The 21,927-nt window shown below is 41.6% G+C and overlaps 1 protein-coding gene across 1 annotated transcript in view; it reads left to right on the top strand.

Moving 5' to 3' along the window:
- Window positions 1-21,542, top strand: part of kcnj6 (potassium inwardly rectifying channel subfamily J member 6) — an 83,398-nt gene extending 61,856 nt beyond the window's left edge. The window contains exon 3 of the mRNA XM_017691384.2: window positions 19,664-21,542. Within this exon, the coding sequence (XP_017546873.1) occupies window positions 19,664-20,007 (344 nt within the window). The 3' untranslated portion in view covers window positions 20,008-21,542. The remainder of the gene's footprint in view (window positions 1-19,663) is intronic.
- The last annotated feature ends 385 nt before the right edge of the window (window positions 21,543-21,927 follow it).

Below are 21,927 nucleotides of genomic sequence, written 5' to 3'. Positions count from 1 at the left end.
TCTGAGTCAGTCCTCCGCTTTTGTCTCTGGCAGAATTCTTCATTCTACTCCCAAACTCTCTCTCTCTCTCTCTCTCTCTCTCTCTCTCTCTCTCTCTCTCTCTCTCTCTCTCTCTCTCTCTCTCTCTCTCTCTCTGTGTCCCACACACACACACACACACACTTACAAATTTCACTATCCATCTCATGGGAAAGGCTGGCCACACTGACTGTGCTGAGAAACAGGCATGCCATAGGGCACAGAGGTCAAACAATACGCTTCCTCAAATGTAGGGGTTGGGGGGAGGGGGAGGCGTAGAGAGGGGTCATCTTTTTTCCTTGTTTATTTTTAGAGCACATCATGATCGGAGAGCGCGAGCGCTGCTTGTCTCTAAAAACTCAAGCAGTGCATTCAATGACAAAGAACAAAAGATCAGCCTCTTTGTTCTCAGAGCTTTGATTCAGCATCCTGACCATCACAAGCACATCACTCGGGTACTAAATAAAGCCTAAGAACGGTGAATTTTTTTGCGTCTTGGGTGGAACGATCAGTCGAAAATTCTGCTTTTCCAGCAACTGTGATTCTATTTTGAGTGGTTTGTGAGAGTGGTTGCCATAGAGACAGTGTGGAGAGTGAGAGAGCATGTGAGCAGCAGGAAAACCCACTGATGTTACACAACTCTGTTATCTAAAGGGTCCAGCACCAGACACGTTGTTATTATTATTATTATTATTATTATTATTATCAGCATTATTAGTATTAGTATTACGATTCAGTACTAATTAACAAAGATGCACGATGCATGCGAAAGCTCTGCATTCTCTTTCCCTGTCTCTCTCTCTCTCTCTCTCTCTCTCTCTCTCTCTCTCTCTCTCTCTCTCTCTCTCTCTCTAATTGTCTCACTCTGGGATGAGAAAGGCATTCGTTTTAAGGCATGCTGTACCCTTGTAGGTATCGTTAGCTCTTGGAGCAGTGAGTCTTTACTTATAAAAGATTAAGCAGCGTGTGAGTGCTGGGCCATGTAGCGCCGCAGGTGCTGCAGAATGAAACACGTCTCTACTCAGCTCAGCTGTTGGGCCTCAGAAGACTACAGAGAGGATGCTGCATTGTGATTTGCGATGGCTGAGGACAAAAAATGAAACCGTTGCTTCAGACAGGCGTCTTCCACAGCAGCTGAAAAGGCCCTAGAACAGCTGTTAGATCGTGTCATGTCAGCAGTTCGTTCACAGACACATTTCCTAGAGAGAGACAATATCCTAGACGTGGAACGTCACTTGTTTCACGAAATGAAGAAATAAAGTTGACACGTTCGTATTTGCACTGCAGTTAAAATGCTGAAAGAAGTAAATGAAGTTGAGTTATTACACGCTGTTTTAAATATACAGGCACACCTGCTTGTTTTGCCCACAGACTGTACAAATGCCTTCTTGGCTGGTGTGAATAATGGCTGTTTTTTATGGTGCCCCACCATTCTTTGAGATCCGTTTCAGTGAGCACCACTTCTTCTGCTGTACCGACTGCCTTTGGTTCTCCTCAGTAACTCTGATCTGTCACAAATGCATGCTGGAAATGCCAGCGATAAAGCACTGACAATGTCTTTAAGAACGTGTCTCTTTCCATAATGTGGTTATTTTGAATGACCACTATATAAAGTCTATAAGGGGTGTTAATAATTTCCTACATCAATAGTGTGATGAGTGGTACTGACCCATGTTCAAATACTTACTGTATGTACTTAAGACTTTTAGATGAAAAAAATCCTATTAAAATTACATTTGGTTTCATCTGAAATATGAATACACTAAAAATGTCTGACATAGCTGATTCAGACTGGACTAAAACTCTGGTAATAAATAAGTCGACCGACCACTTAAATAAGTATAGCTTCTTGCTTCTACACTCATTGTCCATCTTATCAGCTCCACTTACTGTATAGCTGCACTTTGTAGTTCTACAGTTACAGACTGTAGTCCATCTGTTTCTCTGGTACTCTGTTACCCTGTTCTTCAGTGGTCAGGACCCTCACAGAACCACCACAGTGAGTGGTGGATCATTCTCAGCACTGCAATGTCCTGGTGTTGTGTTAGTGTGTGTTGTGCTGGTCTGAGTGGATCAGACTCAGCAGTGCTGCTGGAGTTTTTAAATACTGTGTTCACTCACTGTCCACTCTATTAGACACCCCTATCTTGTCTGTCCACCTTGTAGATGTAAAGTCAGAGACGACAGCTCATCGGCTGCTGCACAGTTTGTGTTGGTCATATTCATATTTCATATTGGTGGAGCCCCAGGATGTACACACACAGAGGTGACATAAACCCTGCCCACACACACACACACACACACACACACACACACACACACACAACACACATACATACATACATGTATACACACATACACACACACACACACACACAACACACATACATACATACATGCATACACACACACACACACACATACATACATATATACATACATACATACATATACACACACACGCCGCACTCTCTTGCAGTCCGTGCCGCTCTTGGCACCAGTGAGAGCCAGTGAGCATGGTGAGGTCAGCAGGAGCAAGGGCACGATGAAGAAAAAAAAAACAACAGCTGGTGGCGCCTTCACGGCTGACCTGTCGCCACGGCGATGAGAGAGCAGAGAATGCACATATGTGTCATCTTAAAGCAACTAACTGCACGCAGACAGAGTGTTCAAGAGAAACGAGCAGCAACAGCAGCTCCACATTATTCAACTATTCACTTCCTTCGTCTGAAAGGCCTCCTGACACCTGCCTGCTGTTCCCCCTGCCACACACAAACACACACACACACACACACACACACACACACACACACACACACACACACACACACACATGCTGTGCTCAAAATCACTTCCTAATCACTGTATTGTAGGGAACAGAATTCCCACTAATTTTAGACACGCTTTCTCATCACTCCAACATTAACTTGTCTTCTTGTTCAGAACAAGTGAAAGTTTACGTGGGACAAAAAAGAAGAAGAAAATACGAATGCAGGGCTGGCTCAGGCATATTGGAGGCCCTAGGAAGGTGTTTTGAGGGCGCTGCATCTTCCTAGCTGATGTATTGCGAAATCAGAGGCCACCTAATAACAATGACCACCACAAGCTGTCTAAATTATGTACATGAACGACTGGCTACTTCTTTATTGTTCTTATAAGTTACATTTTACAGGAATCTGTCTCACTATGCAGTATTTCTTGCTTACCCAGCTAACTTAAGCTTAGTTGGATCTAAACCTGCTGGCAGTAAAGACAGTGTGGCTTTTTTACACACGCCTAGATGATGATATGGTATGGCATGATTTATTCTTCCTTCTTTGCTGACCCCTTTCCTTTTTCTTTCTTTTCATGTTTTACACGACTGTCTGTCCATCATAAGCATCATGCTTTTATATTCACATGCACAAGGATTAATCAGAGCTCGAGTCTCTAAGCCTGAATTAACTGAGGAAGTCATTAACCGCTGCTGTAAAAGGACTTTATAGCGTCTGTGTTTGTCAGGTTTGGTCCAATTACAAGCCAAAACAAATGGCATAATGCTAACACCACAAAAAACTCCCCCCATCTTTTATTCTTCTTTTTTGGGTTTTCCACTCCATATACGTTCATTCTTTTCGTGATTTTGCCTCACTTGAGCAGCCTAACAATATAAGAGTACAGTAACAGTGCAGTAAATAATGTGTGGTTGGTTAGTGTAGTGGGTAACACCTCTATCCCACCTGGGCAAACACCCTACACTATACCAATAAGAGTCCTTGGGCAAGACTCCTAACACCGCCTTCACCTACCTGTGTAAAATGCTTAAACTGTAAGTCGCTCTGGATAAGAGCGCCTACCAAATGCCATCAATGTAATAACCCAGAAGTTGTTAGGGGCCCCCTGGTGGCCAAGTGGTCCTAAGCAGCTGCATATGAATTTTTTTCTCTGTTCAATCATGTAAATATGCCAGGTAGAAAACCCCACACAGGATGACGATGTGCTCTGAGAGAAGTGAAAACTTAAGTGTTTTTTTTTCTGTCATTTAACATCTTTTAACAGTACATATCGCCTTGATTTGAGCCACAGAAAGCACAAGTAAGCGCTTCTTCGAGTTCTTCCATGCTTACAAACAAACTCCTTTTCCACTGGGTTTTCCCAGCACTTTTACTGAGTTATTACTGTAGTTCCTGTTATAATATGTAAAAGGCACCAGAGTTTTTATCATTGCTGATTTTACCTTATCATGTAATACTAATTTCATCCGAATAGCACTTTAAAGGGGATGAGAATTCATCCCCACTTGATGGGGTAAGTCTGACTGAATGAGCTACAACAAAGAACGAGGGATGTTTCCCGTGTGCACTGATTTGGCTCAGTAGCTGCCTTAGTTGCAGAAGTAGCAATCAAACCATACAACTTATTCACGTGATCTGTTATTCGTGGCATGTTTAAAATGATATGTTTTTACATGTAGTTTACACAAGAAGCAGGGCCTGGTTAATGCTAGCTCTGAGTAAACGGCCTCCTCAGAGTAAACGACTTCCCACCTTCTCCTGCCCACACCTCAGCTACTCCCCCCTGCCTTGGACTAGCTACCCACCTTACATTGACGTTTTCATGGACTCCTAGCTATTACTACTACTGATACTACCGCTATTAATATTAGTAGTATAATCATTTGTAGGTAGTCTGACCAGAGGAGGATGGGTCCCCCCGGTGATCCTTGGTTCCTCCCAAGGTTTCTTCCTCAGCTCTGAGGGAGGTTCTCCTTGCCGCTGTCGCCCCTGGCTTGCTCAACTGGGGGCTTTACATTCATGTTAAAACTTTGTCTTTATTGGAATTCTGTGAAGCTGCTTTGTGACAACATCCGTTGTAAAAAGCGCTACAAATAAATTTGATTTGATTTGATGATCTGATTAGTTTACCTCAGAAACTCGCATGAAGGAGTGAGAGGAAAGAGGAGAGATTGTTCACACAGCAGGTAAAAGTGTCCCAAATCTCTTCTTTTTCTTCATATGTGACACAGATGTGTGTCTGTGTGAACAGCAAAAACCACTGAATTTCACCTTTTTAATTCAGATTTGAGACGCTTTTATAGGTGGTACTGAAATCCGATCCATATCTGATATGAGGCAACGCGACTCAGCCAGGTCGGAATTCATGCGACTTCAATCCAGCTCCACATACGTCATCTTTTCGAGCTGCTGTTTCTGTACCAAAAAATGACGAAAGACGTATCGCAACCGCTCCGTGTTCGAGTACAGCACTGTGTGGAAGTTTTAAGCATCTAAGCACATGTTTAAACAGTTGACCTCAGCAGTGAGTTTATCACAATATACAGTGGGTTGCAAAAGTATTCATACCCCTTGAACTTTTCCATATTTTGTCACATTACAACCACAAACATAAATATATTTCACTGGAATTTAATGTGAAAGACCAACACAAAGTGGTATACAATTGTGAAGTGGAAAGAAAATTATACATGAATCAAAACATTTTTTACAAATAAAAAACTAATAAGTGCGACGTGCAAAAGTATTCAGCCCCCTTTTCCCTGAGTGCAACCAATTGCATTCAGAAGTTGCCTGATGACTGCTAATGACTCAAAAGGGTCCACCTGTGTGTAATCTAATCTCAGTACAAATACAGCTGCTCCGTGACGGCCTCAGATGTTGGTTAAGAGAATATTGGGGAGCAAACAGCATCATGAAGTCCAAAGAACACACCAGACAGGTTAGGAATATGGTTTTGGAGAAGTTTAAAGCAGGCTTAGGTTATAAAAAGATTTCCCAAGCTTTGAACATCTCACGGAGCACTGTTCAATCCATCATCCGGAAATGGAAAGAGTATGGCACCACAGTAAACCTGCCAAGACAAGGCCGTCCACCTAAACTTACAGGCCGAACAAGGAGATCACTGATCAGAGAGGCAGCCAAGAGGCCCATGGTGACTCTGGATGAAATGCAGAGAGCCACAGCTCAGGTGGGGGAAACTGTCCACAGGACAACAATTAGTCGTGCACTACACAAATGTGGTCTTTATGGAAGAGTGGCAAGGAGAAAGCCATTGTTAAAAGAAAACCATAAGAAGTCCCGTTTGCAGTTTGCCAGAAGCCATGTTGAGGACACAGCAAACATGTGGAAGAAGGTGCTTTGGTCAGACGAGACCAAAATAGAACTTTTTGGCCACAATGCAAAACGCTATGCGTGGCGGAGAAATAACACTGCACATCACTCTGAAAACACCATCCCCACTGTCAAATATGGTGGTGGCAGCATCATGCTCTGGGGGTGCTTCTCTTCAGCAGGGACCGGGAAGTTGGTCAAAGTTGATGGGAAGATGGATGGAGCCAAATACAGGGCAATCTTGGAAGAAAACCTGTTGGAGTCAGCAAAAGATTTGAGACTGGGGCGGAGGTTCACCTTCCAGCAGGACAACGACCCTAAACATAAAGCCAGAGCTACAATGGAGTGGTTTAAAAAAAAGAATATTCATGTGTTAGAATGGCCCAGTCAGAGTCCAGACCTAAACCCAATTGAGAATTTGTGGCAAGATCTCAAAACTGCTGTTCACAAACGCTCTCCATCCAATCTGACTGAGCTTGAGCTGTTTTGCAAGGAGGAATGGGCAAGAATTTCAGTCACTAGATGTGCAAAGCTGGTGGAGACATACCCTAAAAGACTTGCAGCTGTAATTGCAGCAAAAGGTGGCTTCACAAAGTATTGACTCAGGGGGGCTGAATACTTTTGCACGTCGCACTTATTAGTTTTTTATTTGTAAAAAATGTTTTGATTCATGTATAATTTTCTTTCCACTTCACAATTGTATACCACTTTGTGTTGGTCTTTCACATTAAATTCCAGTGAAATATATTTATGTTTGTGGTTGTAATGTGACAAAATATGGAAAAGTTCAAGGGGTATGAATACTTTTGCAACCCACTGTACATTAGAATAAAGTCGTATTCATAATTCAGATAAACAGAAAAACAATAAAAAGTAACAAGAATTTCTTGGGTCCAAATTTTTCCTTGACACCTTCACAGCCGCCACAGAGACTCGTTAATATCATCAATTACATCATGAGCTCAATTTACTGAGCACTGATTGGTCAAACCAGGAGCTGCTTTATAACTACATATAATACTGGAGCTTCCTCGAGGAGAGGCTTGGAGATGGGTAAACAAACACACACTCACATCCTTAAAAATCACTAGTTATTTTATATATATATATATATATATATATATATATATATATATATATATATATATATATATATATATATATATGTAGGCATTATTCATTAATATTCTATACATTTTGTTTATTCAAATATTAACACTTTTCTCAGCAAATAAACACAAACTACACAAATAAAGATTTCGAAAGAAATGGCCGAACATGGCTGGAGGAGAATTAAAACAATCTAAAGTCAGAAAGCAAAGTTTAAACAATCCTAGGATTGCTGCTGGGTGGTGGTTGGCTCTCGGGCGTATGAGGCGCTGGGTCTTTGCTGCTGCCTCGTGATGGGGAGGGGCATCCTGGGGGCGGCTCTGGTTCCTCTGGTTCCCCTGGACCTGCGCTCCATGGCTGGGGGGGGTGCTGTCCGGAGTCCCCCTCTCCCTTCCGCTGGGGTGGGCATGCAGGGGTCACTGGGAGATACGGCCCAGGGTCTCCACTGCTCCTGGGGGGGGCCGCGGCGGGCGGGATTCCCTGGTCTTTCTCTGCCTTCCTCTGGCCTCTGGGGGGATGTTGTCGCAGCTTTCTACCCTCGATATTGAGTGCATCTTGTGACAAATTTATACTGTACTGCACTCACAAACACACACACTCACATACACATACATCACAGTCATTTGTGTAGTATCTCCAAGTGCTGTACGTCTCAGGTACACTTTCTTCTCTTTTCTCAGGAGCAGCAGTTGGTGAACCATCGCCGTGGCATTTGCGCTGTGTTTTTCTTTTTTTTCTGCCCTTATGTTATTTCCCTTTTTTACCCCCCCCCCCCCCCCCCCCCCCCCCCCCCCCGGTTATCTCTCCTCTCCCTTCTTTACAGATTCCCCTGGCCTGTCAAGTCTGGCATGATGCTAACACATTTTCATTAAAATATCAAATGTATAAACAAAATGAAATCAAATAATTAAAAAATAAATAAAGAAAAAGAAACACTGACAAGATGAGCCTATAATCTATAGTGCTCATTTTGGAAAAGTAAATCTGTTTGGCACAGTAACGCAGTCTGACCATAATTCTGATTGCAAATCTGCCAGACAAGACAGGCAAAAAAAAAAAAAAAAAAAAAAAAACAATCCTAGGATGCGAACCAAAGAAGTTCCCTTTTTACAGCGAGCTCAAACACATTCTGGGTGATGAGCCCGGCTGTCAGTCAGTGAAGCTTCATGATGGCTCCTGTGATACTGGCAAAGTAAACCTGAGCTCTCCGGGAGCGGCTGGTGTACGTTGGCAGTTGTGATTGTTGACCTCTGGTTGATGAAACGTGAAGCATTGTTCTTTTGCACATGCAGTCGGTCTAGAAGCTGATCTGTTCAGACTGATCATACAAATGACAAGGTGATGCCTCGGCCTCCAAATTCCCCAGATCTTAGTTTGATTGAGCATCTGTGTGATACGCTGGAAATAGAAGTCCAGTTAGCACCAGCTCTGCCTTGCAACTCACAGGACATAAAGGATCTGCTGGTGTCGGACGCCACAAAGAACCTTGGAAGATGTGGTTTTTGGACACTTCACATGTTAAAAAATGTGGTATCGTGAAAAAATATGTGATCACGTGAAAAAGTGACCTGTCCAGGGTGTTTCCTACCTGATGATTGCTGGGATAGGCTCCAGCACCCCCAAAGACCCAGAAGAACAAGCGGCTTAGAAAATGGATGGATGGATGTGAAAATGGGTTTATGTTTGAAAAAAAAGAGGCGATTACTTGTAAACACATGGCTTTTGCATGTTTCACATGGAAAATATTTTGCTGCTGTCGGAACAAAACCTCATGTTTTGCTTTACAGAAGAAGGAAAATCGTTCTTCATTTTTATTAGAAGTGAATAGAGAAATGTTTTTTCCAAGTAATTTTGTACCATTTTTGTCGTTCTGTTAAACATGAAATTTTGACGCAGGATACAGGGCAACTGCCTTTTTCAAAAAAATGAAAATCAACAAAAATTAAGATACAAGGTTTTGTTCTGGCAGCAAAGATATGTAACTTTTCTGTACGGGTTGGTCAGATTGGGATATCTTCATTTGTTTTAGGGCTCGAGTCAGGATTCCATCCATCCATCCATCCATTGTCTAAGCTGCTTCTCCATCAGGGTCATGGGGGGATGCTGGAGCCTATCCCAGCAGTCTTCGGGCAGAAGGCAGGATACACCCTGGACAGGTCGCCAGTCCATCGCAGGGCAGACAGACAGACACAGACAGTCACTCACACACTCACACCTAGGGGCAATTTAGCATGTCCAATTGGCCTGACTGCATGTCTTTGGACTGTTAAGAAAACCGGAGAACCTGGAGGAAACCCACGCAGACACGGGGAGAACATGCAAACTCCACACAGAGAGGACCCTGGCCACCCAGCCGGGGAATCGAACCCAGGCCCTCCTCGCTGTGAGGCGACAGCACTACCCACCACGCCACCGTGCCACCCGAGTCAGGATTACATTTCTGTCATTCTTCCACCTTTAACAGATTTTAGTCGGCGTTTACACCTGCCTTAGTTTTTCTCCTTGCTTCAGTGTTCCTTCTTACTTTCATCAGCACACGAGTTCGATAGCCTCCCTAACAAAGTCTTCTTCAATAAAAAAAGGCTTTTGGATAGTTTATAAAGCATTTATATTCACGCAGATGTGAAGCTAAAAGACCTGTGTCTAGTAACACTCTTGAAAAAACTACAGGGGTAAACCTCACAATAGCTGTGGGGCAGTCGTCGGCTTGTGACGGGAAGGTCGCCGATTTGATCCCATGAGCCGACAGTATGTGACTGAGGTGCCCTTGAGCAAGACACCTAACCCCCAACAGCTCCCCAGGGGCTGTGGATAGGGCCGCCCACCACTCTGGGCAAGGGTGCTCACTGCACCCAGTCTGTATGTGGCGTCTCACTGCATGGATGGGTCAGATTGCAGAGGTGAAACTTCCCCATTGTGGGACTAATAAGGGTCACTTCATCTAATCTATAAACATATTGTGGAAATAACATTCAGCAATATCTATAGTCATAAGCAAGCATGAAAAAAGTCTAAAGAATCTCTACATAAAGTAAATGTTCCACGCCAAATAAAGCTCTTTACTGGAACTATTAGTCAAGTGTACAGTCAGGTTTAGTTTCAAAACTTGCTGTGGGTGGTTTCCTGTCGTACTGAATGTTCTGGCTATATTCGGTTTCGGTTCAAAATTTCATGCCCGATTAAAGCTGTAGCTCATACGAGAACAACCATTACCCATCATTCCTGCTTCTGTGTGTGTTTGTACACCACACTCTCCCTTTGTGCTCCTATCCAGATGTACGCTTTCCTCACTGAGCCTTTGTGCCTCTGCTTTGCTCATCTCCGAGGAAGAATGGCGGCGCTGCGCTTCGATGGCGCCGGGCCGTTGCTGCTGCCTCCTTTCTCTCTGACCGCATTAGCCGGAGGGGGGATTCTTCATGCGGCGAGTCTGTTGGCCGCTGATAACACAGGGGTACGCTGATCGGGCCCTCACACCGACCCGTCTCTCACTATTACCTGCCAAGTTCCTTTCAGTCGGCACGGCGCAGGCAGGACGCTAATCCCAGGCCCTCGTTTACCCAGCTTAGCAGAGTGGGCCTGCTGATCTAGGATCAGCTCCCACCGTCGTTAGAATCATATGCATTAGGATGCGAAGGGCAAAAACTGTTCCCGCGTCAGCGAGCTTGAGTTCCAAGAGTTTCCATACGTACGGCAGCAGGAGCAGCAGCTAAAGAGGAGTTTGGATTTAAATTGAACAAACAACAAATGAATAGAACGGGTCTGGCGTTCACTGTTTGTGTTTGTGTGTTGTAGTAGTGGCTATTTATAATCGAAACCGAAGATGGTGGTGGGGGAAGGACAGCGATGATATAGATAAGCAGTGATGTACCTGTGGTTTATAAAGCTATTGTACTGCTGTAAGAATGAGTGCAGTTTTGTGGATGATTATATTGTTTTGTATAGAAGGCTGGCAAAACAGAGACAACTGTAATTGTGTTCTGGGTAGTTCGATGAAACAATACTATAGCTTGGGAGGGCATTTTATGTGAGTCATTATCCGTGTTTAAGGAATTTGCTAAGATTTTATATGCATATACACTTGCTGAAGGTTTTGTCCTGATCGGTGTCCAGATTAAAATCCTATAGAGAACATTTGGCAATGTTCTTCAACTGTTTGAAACCATCAGTGCTGAGTAGAGCAATATCTTCTCTCTGTGAAATGCTGTCTGCCAGTTTATCCACAAAACTTAACTGACTAATGATTTGTTATTAAGACCTTTAAAAGCTTAATGTCTTGCCACTTCGGATTTGGCCCACCTTGCCAACTGTTAAGCAAAGGATTGGGTCTGTTTTTAGGTTTGGGGCACGTGGCAGTGAATGGAAGGTAGATGGAAGAATGAATGCTGCTCAGAATCTGCAAATTCTGGAAGGAAATGTCATGCAGTCAGAGAAAGTGAAAGATAAAAGAGGCTAGTTTCTACAACAGGACAATGATCCATAACATACTTCAAAATGAACCATGAACTACTTCAAGAAACACAAGCTGAAGCTTTTGGAAAGCTCCTCACGGTCTCCTGCCTTGAACATCATTGAAAACTTGTGGGAAGACCAAGAATATCAGAAACATATTTGCAAGCTGTGATATCTGCCAGAGGGGGTATTTCTAAGTACTGGCTTAGCAAGATGTGCAAACCGTTGCACATGCCACAATTACTATGTTCTTTTTTTCTATATTTTAAGGTCATCAAATGTAAAATAATGGTGGATTAACATCCATCCATCCATCCATCCATTACCTAAGCCGCTTCTCCGTCAGGGTCGCGGGGGGGTGCTGGAGCCTATCCCAGCAGTCTTCGGGCGGAAGGCAGGATACACCCTGGACAGGTCGCCAGGTGGATTAACATTAGAAAAAAAATGTTGATTCTTAAGATTCTTAAGACTTGGATTTTAGTGGCTTTGAGTGGCAGTATACCTTATGTTGGACAGCAATTTTTTAATTAAAATTTTTTTTTAAGATTTAAATATTTCAGCTTCTTTCATTTTTTTTGAAAGATCAATGAAAAAATGTAAGTATTAGAGGTCGGCAACAGGCAGCTTTTTTACTGCCCTGTAGCGGCTCCACAGCACAATTAGATTTGTAGGTAAAAATTCAATAATATCCTTCTTTACAGTAAAACAAAGCTCTGCTGATTATTCAACACAGTTCAACAACCAATGGTCTTAAAAGCTGAAGTTAATGTAGCCTGTATCTGCTAATTCACCCTTTAATCCTGATGATTGGTGTGCAGACTACTGGTCACTATAGCAATGCAGACAAGCATCTCACCTAGCTAGTAGGTAACGAAATGGCAAAGAGAGAAAGATTTAAGACGAACATTGATCATTTGACTTTTTTGCATTCATAATCACTCCAACTGGTTTCCTGATACATTTAATGTGCAGTGAGAAACTGTCAAACACTAAAAAGTTGCAAAACTGAAGTTAGCTCCTTATTTGCCAGCTTCTCTTTCACATTCTCCTGTTCCACCTTAAATGGTTCAGCAGTTACATTCTGGTGCCTCAGGCATCATTTAAGATGGAACAGGACAATTTAAACAAGAAGCTGCAAATGAGAAGCTGACTTGAGCCTTGGAAAAGCCAAACATTGAGAAACTCCACTTTTGAGAAAAAGTTTCCTGCTGGAGATGCGAGAAAAGCACTATAGCAGACCTAAAAGTTAAAGCAGAGCAAAGTAAGTCTGTGTTTTCATTTATTTTGTACTCTTTTAGCCCAAACTATTAGCACATACTGGAACATATTTACAGCCAAGATGGTAAAACTGACATAAAACATTGTGGCTCCAAAGGTGGTTTGATTTTTGTTGAAAGGACAAAATGGCACTTCTTACCATGTGGGTTGTTGACCCCTGGGTCAGGGTTTGGGACTGTCACCTCCTAAAAGATAGTACTCGACTTTGTATTTATTTAGCTTATTATCTGTCTCTCATCTGTTATCAGATTACTGTCTCTTAACATTAATGCTTGGGGTTTAAATAGATGATAAACCTTATTTAAGGTCTGAATACTTCATTGTATTTGAATATTATTTTTATTTTTTTACTGTAATTCAGTAGAATGGTCCAAATACACACACATACACACACACACACATTTACATTTTGTGTAAATTTCAATTTATGAAATGAACCAAAATGACTTGGAAAAAAGTCTTACATTAAAAGTAAAGCATGTTTTTTTCCCTCTCCTGTAAAGCTATAATTTTGGAGACGTGAGGTTTTATTCTGACAACAGCGATATACACAAGCAAAATCATGTCTAAACTGTAATGTTACGAGTACTTTGAAAGATGGTAAAGATACCACTTTATTTAACTACCCTTTAAATTACATGGTTGTGGAAGTTAAATGTCTATGAGTCAAACACTGTCCACTGCAGGTACTTGTAATTAGTACCTTCACTATTTCTAACTCATCACTGGGATTAGTGTAATTGTGTTGAAGGTAGTTTGGTGTAATGATACAGTAATTGTGTTAAAAGCAGTTGAGTGTAATGGAGGTTGGTGGACATCTGTGTGTGTGTGTGTGTGTGTGTGTGTGTGTGTGCGTGCGTGTGTGTGTGTGTGTGTGTGTGTGTGTGTGTGAGATACGCAGCAGACGGGGGCTGGGGGGCGGAGGGTTCTCTGCCAAACATAAGCATTATATAAGTGTGTGTGTGTGTGTGTGTTTGTGTGTGTGTGTGTGTGTGTTCACTGCGTATTTGTGTGAGGGCCTAGCGCAAAGAAATAGCAAGAGTCAGCCTCAGTATGGATTGCTGGGTGAGCCGTTAATAAAGACAGTTAGCTGACTCTCTCACCTCCGGAGTAAATCACCACTGACTGCAGATCAGTGCTGCGCTGAACCCTGCACTGACAAACGCACCTCCATGCTGAATAATTGCTCTCACCTACCATTGAGATAAATGGCCGTTCGGTTTGTCTGCAAACACACACTCACACAAACCCTCAGCTCTTCTTTTCTTTGCAGTTCTATCTATCTTCCCAGTCCACCGTATACCAGAGGAATCCAATTACACATCTCCCAATAACATCACTTTATCCACGCTGGCTGAGCGTGATAACAGCACCGTTTCAGTCAGACTGCAGTAATTTTGGTTAATAACCTTGCCTTAAATGTAAAAATTAAAAGATCAATGTTCATACGCGTCTGCTTTTTATACCATCTCATTTACAGGCTGTGCTTCTGTGCTCCAGTCTTTCTGAAAGTGTGATTAATGTAATTATGCTTCTTAAGTGGAGGGAAGCCACGCATATATCTGCATTATTGTTAAGTTGGCTTGATAAACTGTTCTTTGGTTTGTCATGCTACTCTTTTTTGTATGGTTTTTTCTGGTTGCAGTTTTTTAAACCTCGGACCACAAAACTTTGCAGTGTGTACTCACAAAAAGTTGGGGATATTTGGCTTTCGGGTGAAATTTGGAAATATGGAAAACATAAAGAGTTCATGCTACAGTGATATTATATCATGAAAGTAGGGCGTTTAAGTAGAAGCATGCGATGGTGATCTCCTCATCTCAGTTTATTGAAACCAAAGCCAACAGCAGTGGTGGGTACACCCCAACAAAACATCTCAATGTCTCAATAACTCGTCATGTGCCCTTGAGCATCAATTACAGCTTAACAACGACGTCTCATGCTGTTCACAAGTCGGCATCCCACTCTTCTTGAAGGAAGGCCCTCAGGTCATTGAGGTTCTGGGGTACAGAGTTACGAGCCTCTACACAGCAACTCAGCTGATCCCATTGGTTTTCTATGGGATTGAGGTCTGAGGATTGAGGAGAAAGTGCAGGCCGCTCCATTTGAGGTGCCCCGATCTCCATCAGCCGTTCCCTAATGATGCGACCTCGATGAGCTGGAGCATCGTCGTCCATGAAGATGAAATTAGGCCTGTGTTGTTCATGCAGAGGCACAATGACTGGATTAATGATGTTATTCAGTAGTTTGGGCCACTGGGTCACTGTACCACTCACAAAGTGTAGGACAGTTCTGTACTGACTGGACACACCTGCCCACACTGTAACACCACCACCACCTTAAGCTCCTTGTTAGAGAAAAGTAAGTTGTGCAAAAAGTACTGAAACTTTGAACAGCTGGACATGAGCATCCAAAAGTTTAGAGAAGGTCACATTAAATTCACCTGTAAAGGTTAGAGTGCATTTTAGGTTCATCCTGTGTGTGTGTGTGTGTGTGTGTGTGTGTGTGTGTGTGTGTGTGTGTGTGTGTGTGTGTGTGTGTGTGTATACACATCTTTTAACTCTAAAAAGATAACTTTACAAGATAAGAATCAAAATCTTACATTTTAACGGAAGTAAATGGATACATTATTCTTTTCAAGTAATTCTGGGTCAATATTAGCAACCACCTGGGATACCATAGCATGGTCTAACAATAAGCACTTACGATTGTCTAGAATGACCTAGCAACACCTTAAAAACACTTGGGATAATATAACAACAGCTCAGCAACACCCTATCAACCACATGGGATTCCATAACACGGGCTCTGTCAAACCAAAGTTCTCAAACCTTCCCCTTCATAGTTTTATGTGCAACACCCTCTCAGAGAAAAATGACTAAAACTGGTGACAAAGCCTACACGACAGGACAAAAGTGTGGAAGCAAGCAGAGATATATATATATATAAAAAAAAGTTTTACTATTGCCCACTTAACATTATGACCATCTAGTATAATCTAAGTTTTCAAAATATGCCTTTAGTTTGCAGCGGAGGGCATTAACATAACAGGCGCTTTAATCATCAACGGGAAATAAAGCAAACACTGCTGACGCTCTAGCTGTGGAATTCATTATGCAACAGGTCTAACACAAAAACAGGAAAAAAGTGTTTGATACTTTCTTGCTTACTTATTAACTATTAATTACTTATGACCTAATAGAAAAGTCATGCACAAACAGATTAATCACCTGTTGTTATTTAGTGTAATCCAACTCGGATGCACAATAATAAGGTGAAGTGGTTTAAACATCACGATTTAAAGCATTTAAAGTCCTTAAATGCATGAATTCATGAAGGCCATGACTCACAAACCACACCACAGTTCCTTAAATTTCCATGTCCAGTAAACTATGAAAAGGTGAAATTAGCAGTGAGTCCTGTGCTTACACAGTTCCACATGTGCAGAATAAATAAAAATACTAGAGCAGAGGTTGTTTTGTGTGTTATTAAACATTTTGACCTGTAATTTCACTATTTCTGAGTAGCACAAATGTCGAACTGCTTGTCCGTGAGGAGACTTCAGTGGTGCTTCAGCCCCTGCAGTCAAAATCAGAGGGGAGGAAGGCCTCATCCCACCCCTCCACCCCCCAGGCTGGGGGCACACTGTGATAGGTGGAGTTGTACACCGAATCAGAATGTTTGTAAACATGATGGCTGGCTATGTTTCCAGGTGGATTATATGTATCCAGTTAGCATATAAGCAGCTTAATTTATGGCTATTTACAGTAAATACACACAGAACAGACATAACAGTGGCAATAACAGTACAATCTGTGAAATGTACCCAAGTAAATCATGGATTTCATACATGCATTTCCAATTTTTCCAGCGTTCAAAAGCACATATAGAAGCTATAAGCAGTCTTAATCCCAGTGGGGGATCCTCTGTGTATGGGAACATTTGAAGCTGAAGCCAACAACAATTTAGCGAATTGCTTACTCTTCCAGATGAAGATGACGTTGCCAAGCACTATTTCATGACCAATAAGAGAGCACCACAATCTAAACTAGGTCAATATGGTAATGTGTTCAGTGATATTTTTAGAATTATTGCTCACATAAAGAATTTGCCATCAGATGACATAAGTTGACATAATATAGCTCACTGTGTTTCCAGACTACCTCGTACCCCTTAGCGGCTGGTCTCATGTAAATACAATAAACCTGTCATATACTATGCAAATATATGCAAATACAAATACTCTTGTTCCTTTTTTGTCTATTTTTATTGCTACCTTTTATTTCTGCGTAGTACATGCACATTTATGTGCACATTTATGTCTTCCTTCCTTCTTTCCTTCCTATAGTTAAGAAGGAATGCCAATTATAACTATAACCAGTTATACTGGTGGTCACTGAACTGCTCACATTTTCACCCTTGACAGTGTCCAGCGTAGGGTTCTCATTTAGCAGCTGTAGCCAGTCAGCAGCCTATCCATGTTGTCCAACCATACACATATACACACACACACATACACACGCGCACACACACACACACACACACACACTAGCAGCTGGCCATGTAGGAGGAGAATAGAGTGAAGGACACGGCACCTCAACACTTTTACTTTCCGCGGGTTCAGCCCGGCACCACATATGTGATATAAATGTGGGGGGGGGGGGGTGAACAGAGTGAAGCTCTAAAAATGGGTTATTTTATATGTTCTACACAGAAAATGAGCAAAGACCAAGAATCTGAGGTTGAAATAATAAATCGGCTCATTTTTTTTCTTTTGGTAAACATTGAAAATGGGTCCCACAGACCTGAACACCACACAAGGGTCAATATTATCCAAGATATATTATAAAAAGAAACGTAGCCAGATTAGCTGCTTTAGAGTTGTCTACGATGGCAAAAAAGCCCCGTTCAATCAAAAGGTGAACTTTAAAAATGAATTAATCAGCATTTTGGTTGGTTCCTGTTTGGGTCAGTTATTGTCAAATGTGAGAAAAACATCCTTCATTAAACCCTGCAGTGAAGTGTGGGGCAGGTGCAAGCTCATGATTATATGGCAAAAATGAATCAGATGAATCAAGCTGTGGAGTTGTTGAACTAAATCAGTTTTTAAAAAGCCGTATACAGCAGTGTAGGTATCATAAATAACTGTGAGGGTTGTATCCGTGCAGCACTACCTGCATTATCCAACTGGACACAAGTCCTTCGCTGCTGTAATATAATGGAACAAAAAAAGCCATTTCAGAGTGATTTTCTGAGTAATCTCAACTTAAACAGCACACTTAAAAAAGATGGTTCTTCAAAGGTTCTTAGTACAGGCAATGGTTCTGTTTAGAACCATGACTTCTATATAAAACCATTTCATGCTTAAACGGTTCTTTGCATGGTGAAATGGTTCTTCAGACTGATGAAGAATGACTGGCTTTTTAAAATTGGTTCTATATGACACCAAAAAGAGTTCTGCTAATGGTACAATGTCAAGCTGTTAACCCTTTTTGGTGCTATATAGAACCATTTTTAAAAAAAACACATTATCCATCAATCTGAAGTACCATTTCACCGTGAAATGCATGAGCATGAAACGGTTCGATAATATAACTCTTTTCCCAAAAAAGCTGGGACGCTATGCAAAACGTATGCAAATCATTTAAACCCAAAAATGTAATTGAATATAGTATAAAAACAACGTATGTTGAAACTGAGAAATTGTATTGTTTTTTTTTTTTACGTATGGCCATTTTGAATTGGATGCCCGTGTATTTTTTTCAGTCTGCTCTAATGACCCCTGCTGCGGCCTTCGCTTCAAGTCCCTATTTAATGGGGAAAAAAATCACAGTCTTTGGTAATTGTTTTAAATATTAAACTCCTCATTTAACCCACCAGATTCAGCTCAGGAGCATCTGAATGTGATAATCAGCTGGATATGATTAGAGCTGTAATAAAACTCTGCAAGAGAATCACTAGGAGCCAAATGAATTAAGAATCAGTTAGTTAGTGCACTATTACTGCACACATCCAGTCAAACCATTTTCCTCTATGATAATAAATATACTATGTTTTTTTTATAAAATTTGGGATGCTTTCAAACTTGCTTGTATCATATCATGTTTTTCCTCGCTGTTGATCAGTTGGCATGAGCCTCAGTCTCAGGTTAAAATGCACCCTGTTGAATTATGTGAGTTTCCCAAAATTATTGTTGTTTTTGTATATAATGTATATTATGTATAATATAACCACAACTATCACTTATGAGATGTGCAACTGCCATTATCCTTTTAGAATGGGTCACTGTTCAAATGTATGCAGTCATATGCAACAGCTTAGGCTCCCTGGACAAATTACTTGATTTGTTAACAGACAGACATTTTAATGTACAGTTAATGCAATTTGTCAAATTTATATATACATGTTGGGGAAAAACTCACATGTTTAAGTGTGTTGTCTGTAGAGATTATAGAATATGTGTGCACATATCATATATGTATATATGTGTGTGTGTGTGTGTGTGTGTGTATATGTGCGTATGTGTGTGTGTATACACATATATATATATATATATATATATATGTGTGTGTGTGTGTGTGTGTATATGTGTGTGTGTGTGTGTGTATATATATATATATATATATATATATATATATATATATATATATCGAACATATTACAGTTCCTAAGTGTTCTTATGCATGCTCGTCTCTCCTCAGGGATGACGTGCCAGGCGCGCAGTTCATATGTGGCCGGCGAGATCAAGTGGGGTTACCGCTTCACGCCTGTGCTGACGCTGGAGGACGGCTTCTATGAGGTCGACTACAACAGCTTCCACGAAATCTACGAGACCAACACGCCGAGCTGCAGCGCGCGTGAGCTGGCTGAGATGAGCGCTCGCGCCCGCCTGCCACTCACCTGGAGCGTGGCCAGCAGACTGAGCCAGCAGGGCCTGTTGGACTCACGAGATGAGGAGCAGGAGAAGGAGAAGAGTGGAGAGGGCCAGGAGCAAGCCGAGCGCAACGGGGACATCGCCAACATGGAGAATGAATCCAAAGTGTAGAGCGGAGGAGCACATGGGCCGAGCAGAGGGCCACTCCTTACTCTCTCTCCAACACTCTCTCTTTCTCCAACACACACTCAGCTTCTCTCGCTCTCTCTCAGGGGTTCTCCAGTCAACTTTGGTCCTGGAGGGCCTGTGTCCAGCACAGTTTGGCTGCTTTGCCCACTAGTCAACTGTGTTCATATCAGTGCCAAAGTGTGACTATTGCCAGACCATCAGTTCAGGCCATAAATGTTAAAACTCCAAAAAATGAGGAAAAAAACTCCTCTACGATATTACTAATTTCTGCTAGCACCCCCATGTGTTTCTTAGCAGCATGTTTACTCTGTGCAGCAATTCACATGGACGTTTTTTGGCTGTTATAGATTAAACACAGAAAACCTGACAGCTTGTAACAGACTTTCTGTGTTTAATTCATAGTTTGTAACACACATATCATACGTTTTAACAGTTTTACAGTGTTTGTTACAGAGTAAAAGCTCTGCCGTAGAGCTGCCACGGCTGTGGCATCTGACTGAAACCCGCTGGTCAGGGTACCACTCGTATTCTCAGTCAGTGAGGCAGGTAGAACTTTCAGAAGGCTTGTCAAACTAGGGACTTTCCAGGCAAAAGTGCTGTGGATATCAACGTTTATCCTTGACTAACGCTCTGAATTCAGTTGACAAAGGCCTTACTAATTAGCTGATGAGCTGAATCAGATGTGTTTAATAAGGCAGTTGCTGAAGTCTGCAGTGTTTTGGTTTACCAGGACTGGAGCCTGACACATGTGGCCTAGAGTGATGTAGAGTCCCATCTATTGGAAACCAAAATGTGATTGGTTGATTCCACTGTCAGCTGCTAAGTTATGTTAATGGACAGTCTGGCACAATAGACCTTCAGTTCAGCTCTGTAAGTACTAATCAGTGGGAGATGTAGCTCGGCTGTATCTACCCAGAAACCCCAAAGGAAAAGGTCTCATTTGGACAATTTTCCAGGGACGGTTCGAGAATTTAACTCTTCTGTTTCCAACTAGAATTTAACAATGAAATACAACTAGTGCTACAATAGTCGCAGAGTTTAAAGGCAATAGGCATGATTACATTAAATAAAAATGAACTAAACATTACAGCATGTTTTTCATTTTCCACAGACACTATTATGCCCTCTCTAAAGGCCTAGAAGGCCCTGAGAGTTCACCCATGGCTCATGCCCTTTTCATCTTTTATAAAAATCATGTAGAGTTGTATGTATTGTTTTTAGGGATTAAAACATGAAAGAATATAATTGCACAAATGATCTTTATAGATTTGAGGAAAATAAATGTTGCATTTATCTAAATGGGTCACTGGTATTGCATTAGTGTGCATAAAACCACAGAGAACTGTTACAAGATTGAGAATTGAGGAGTTAAGAATTGAAGTGTCTTTAGTTATTTGCAGTTTAAGCAGTTAAAAACACATTGGTGAACATCTGACCTGATAATGTTTGGTAACACTTTACTTCAGGGTGCTGTTCATAAGGCTACATGACACCTACATAAGCTTGTCATGACAACTGGTATAACCCTACATGAATGTTTATAAATACTTATTCCAATAGGCATTGTTTGCTATAAATATTACGTTTGCCAATTTTAATCAAAGTTAGCTGAAGTAGCCTTTATAACAGATGACGCCTGTTGGAATAAGCATTTATAAACAGTTATGTAGGGTTATGTCAGTGGTCATTGCCAGCTTATGTAGGCATCGTGTAGTTTTCTGAACAGCCCCCTGCAGTAAAGTGTTACCCAATGTTCAATAGCAAAATAGTAAAAAGTCACACACAATAAAACATTTACAGATTTACTGAAGCTCATTTGCATATCATATATTTCTGCAATATCAGTGTTGCAAAGGCCAGTACTGTGACAATGGACAAATTATGCTTTCTGCAGCCCAACTT

Source organism: Pygocentrus nattereri, chromosome 18, assembly GCF_015220715.1.
Source record: "Pygocentrus nattereri isolate fPygNat1 chromosome 18, fPygNat1.pri, whole genome shotgun sequence".
In the NCBI taxonomy this organism is placed as follows: domain Eukaryota; kingdom Metazoa; phylum Chordata; class Actinopteri; order Characiformes; family Serrasalmidae; genus Pygocentrus; species Pygocentrus nattereri.
Note: the sequence above shows the minus strand (reverse complement) of the source record. Positions and strands in the feature narration are given on the sequence as shown.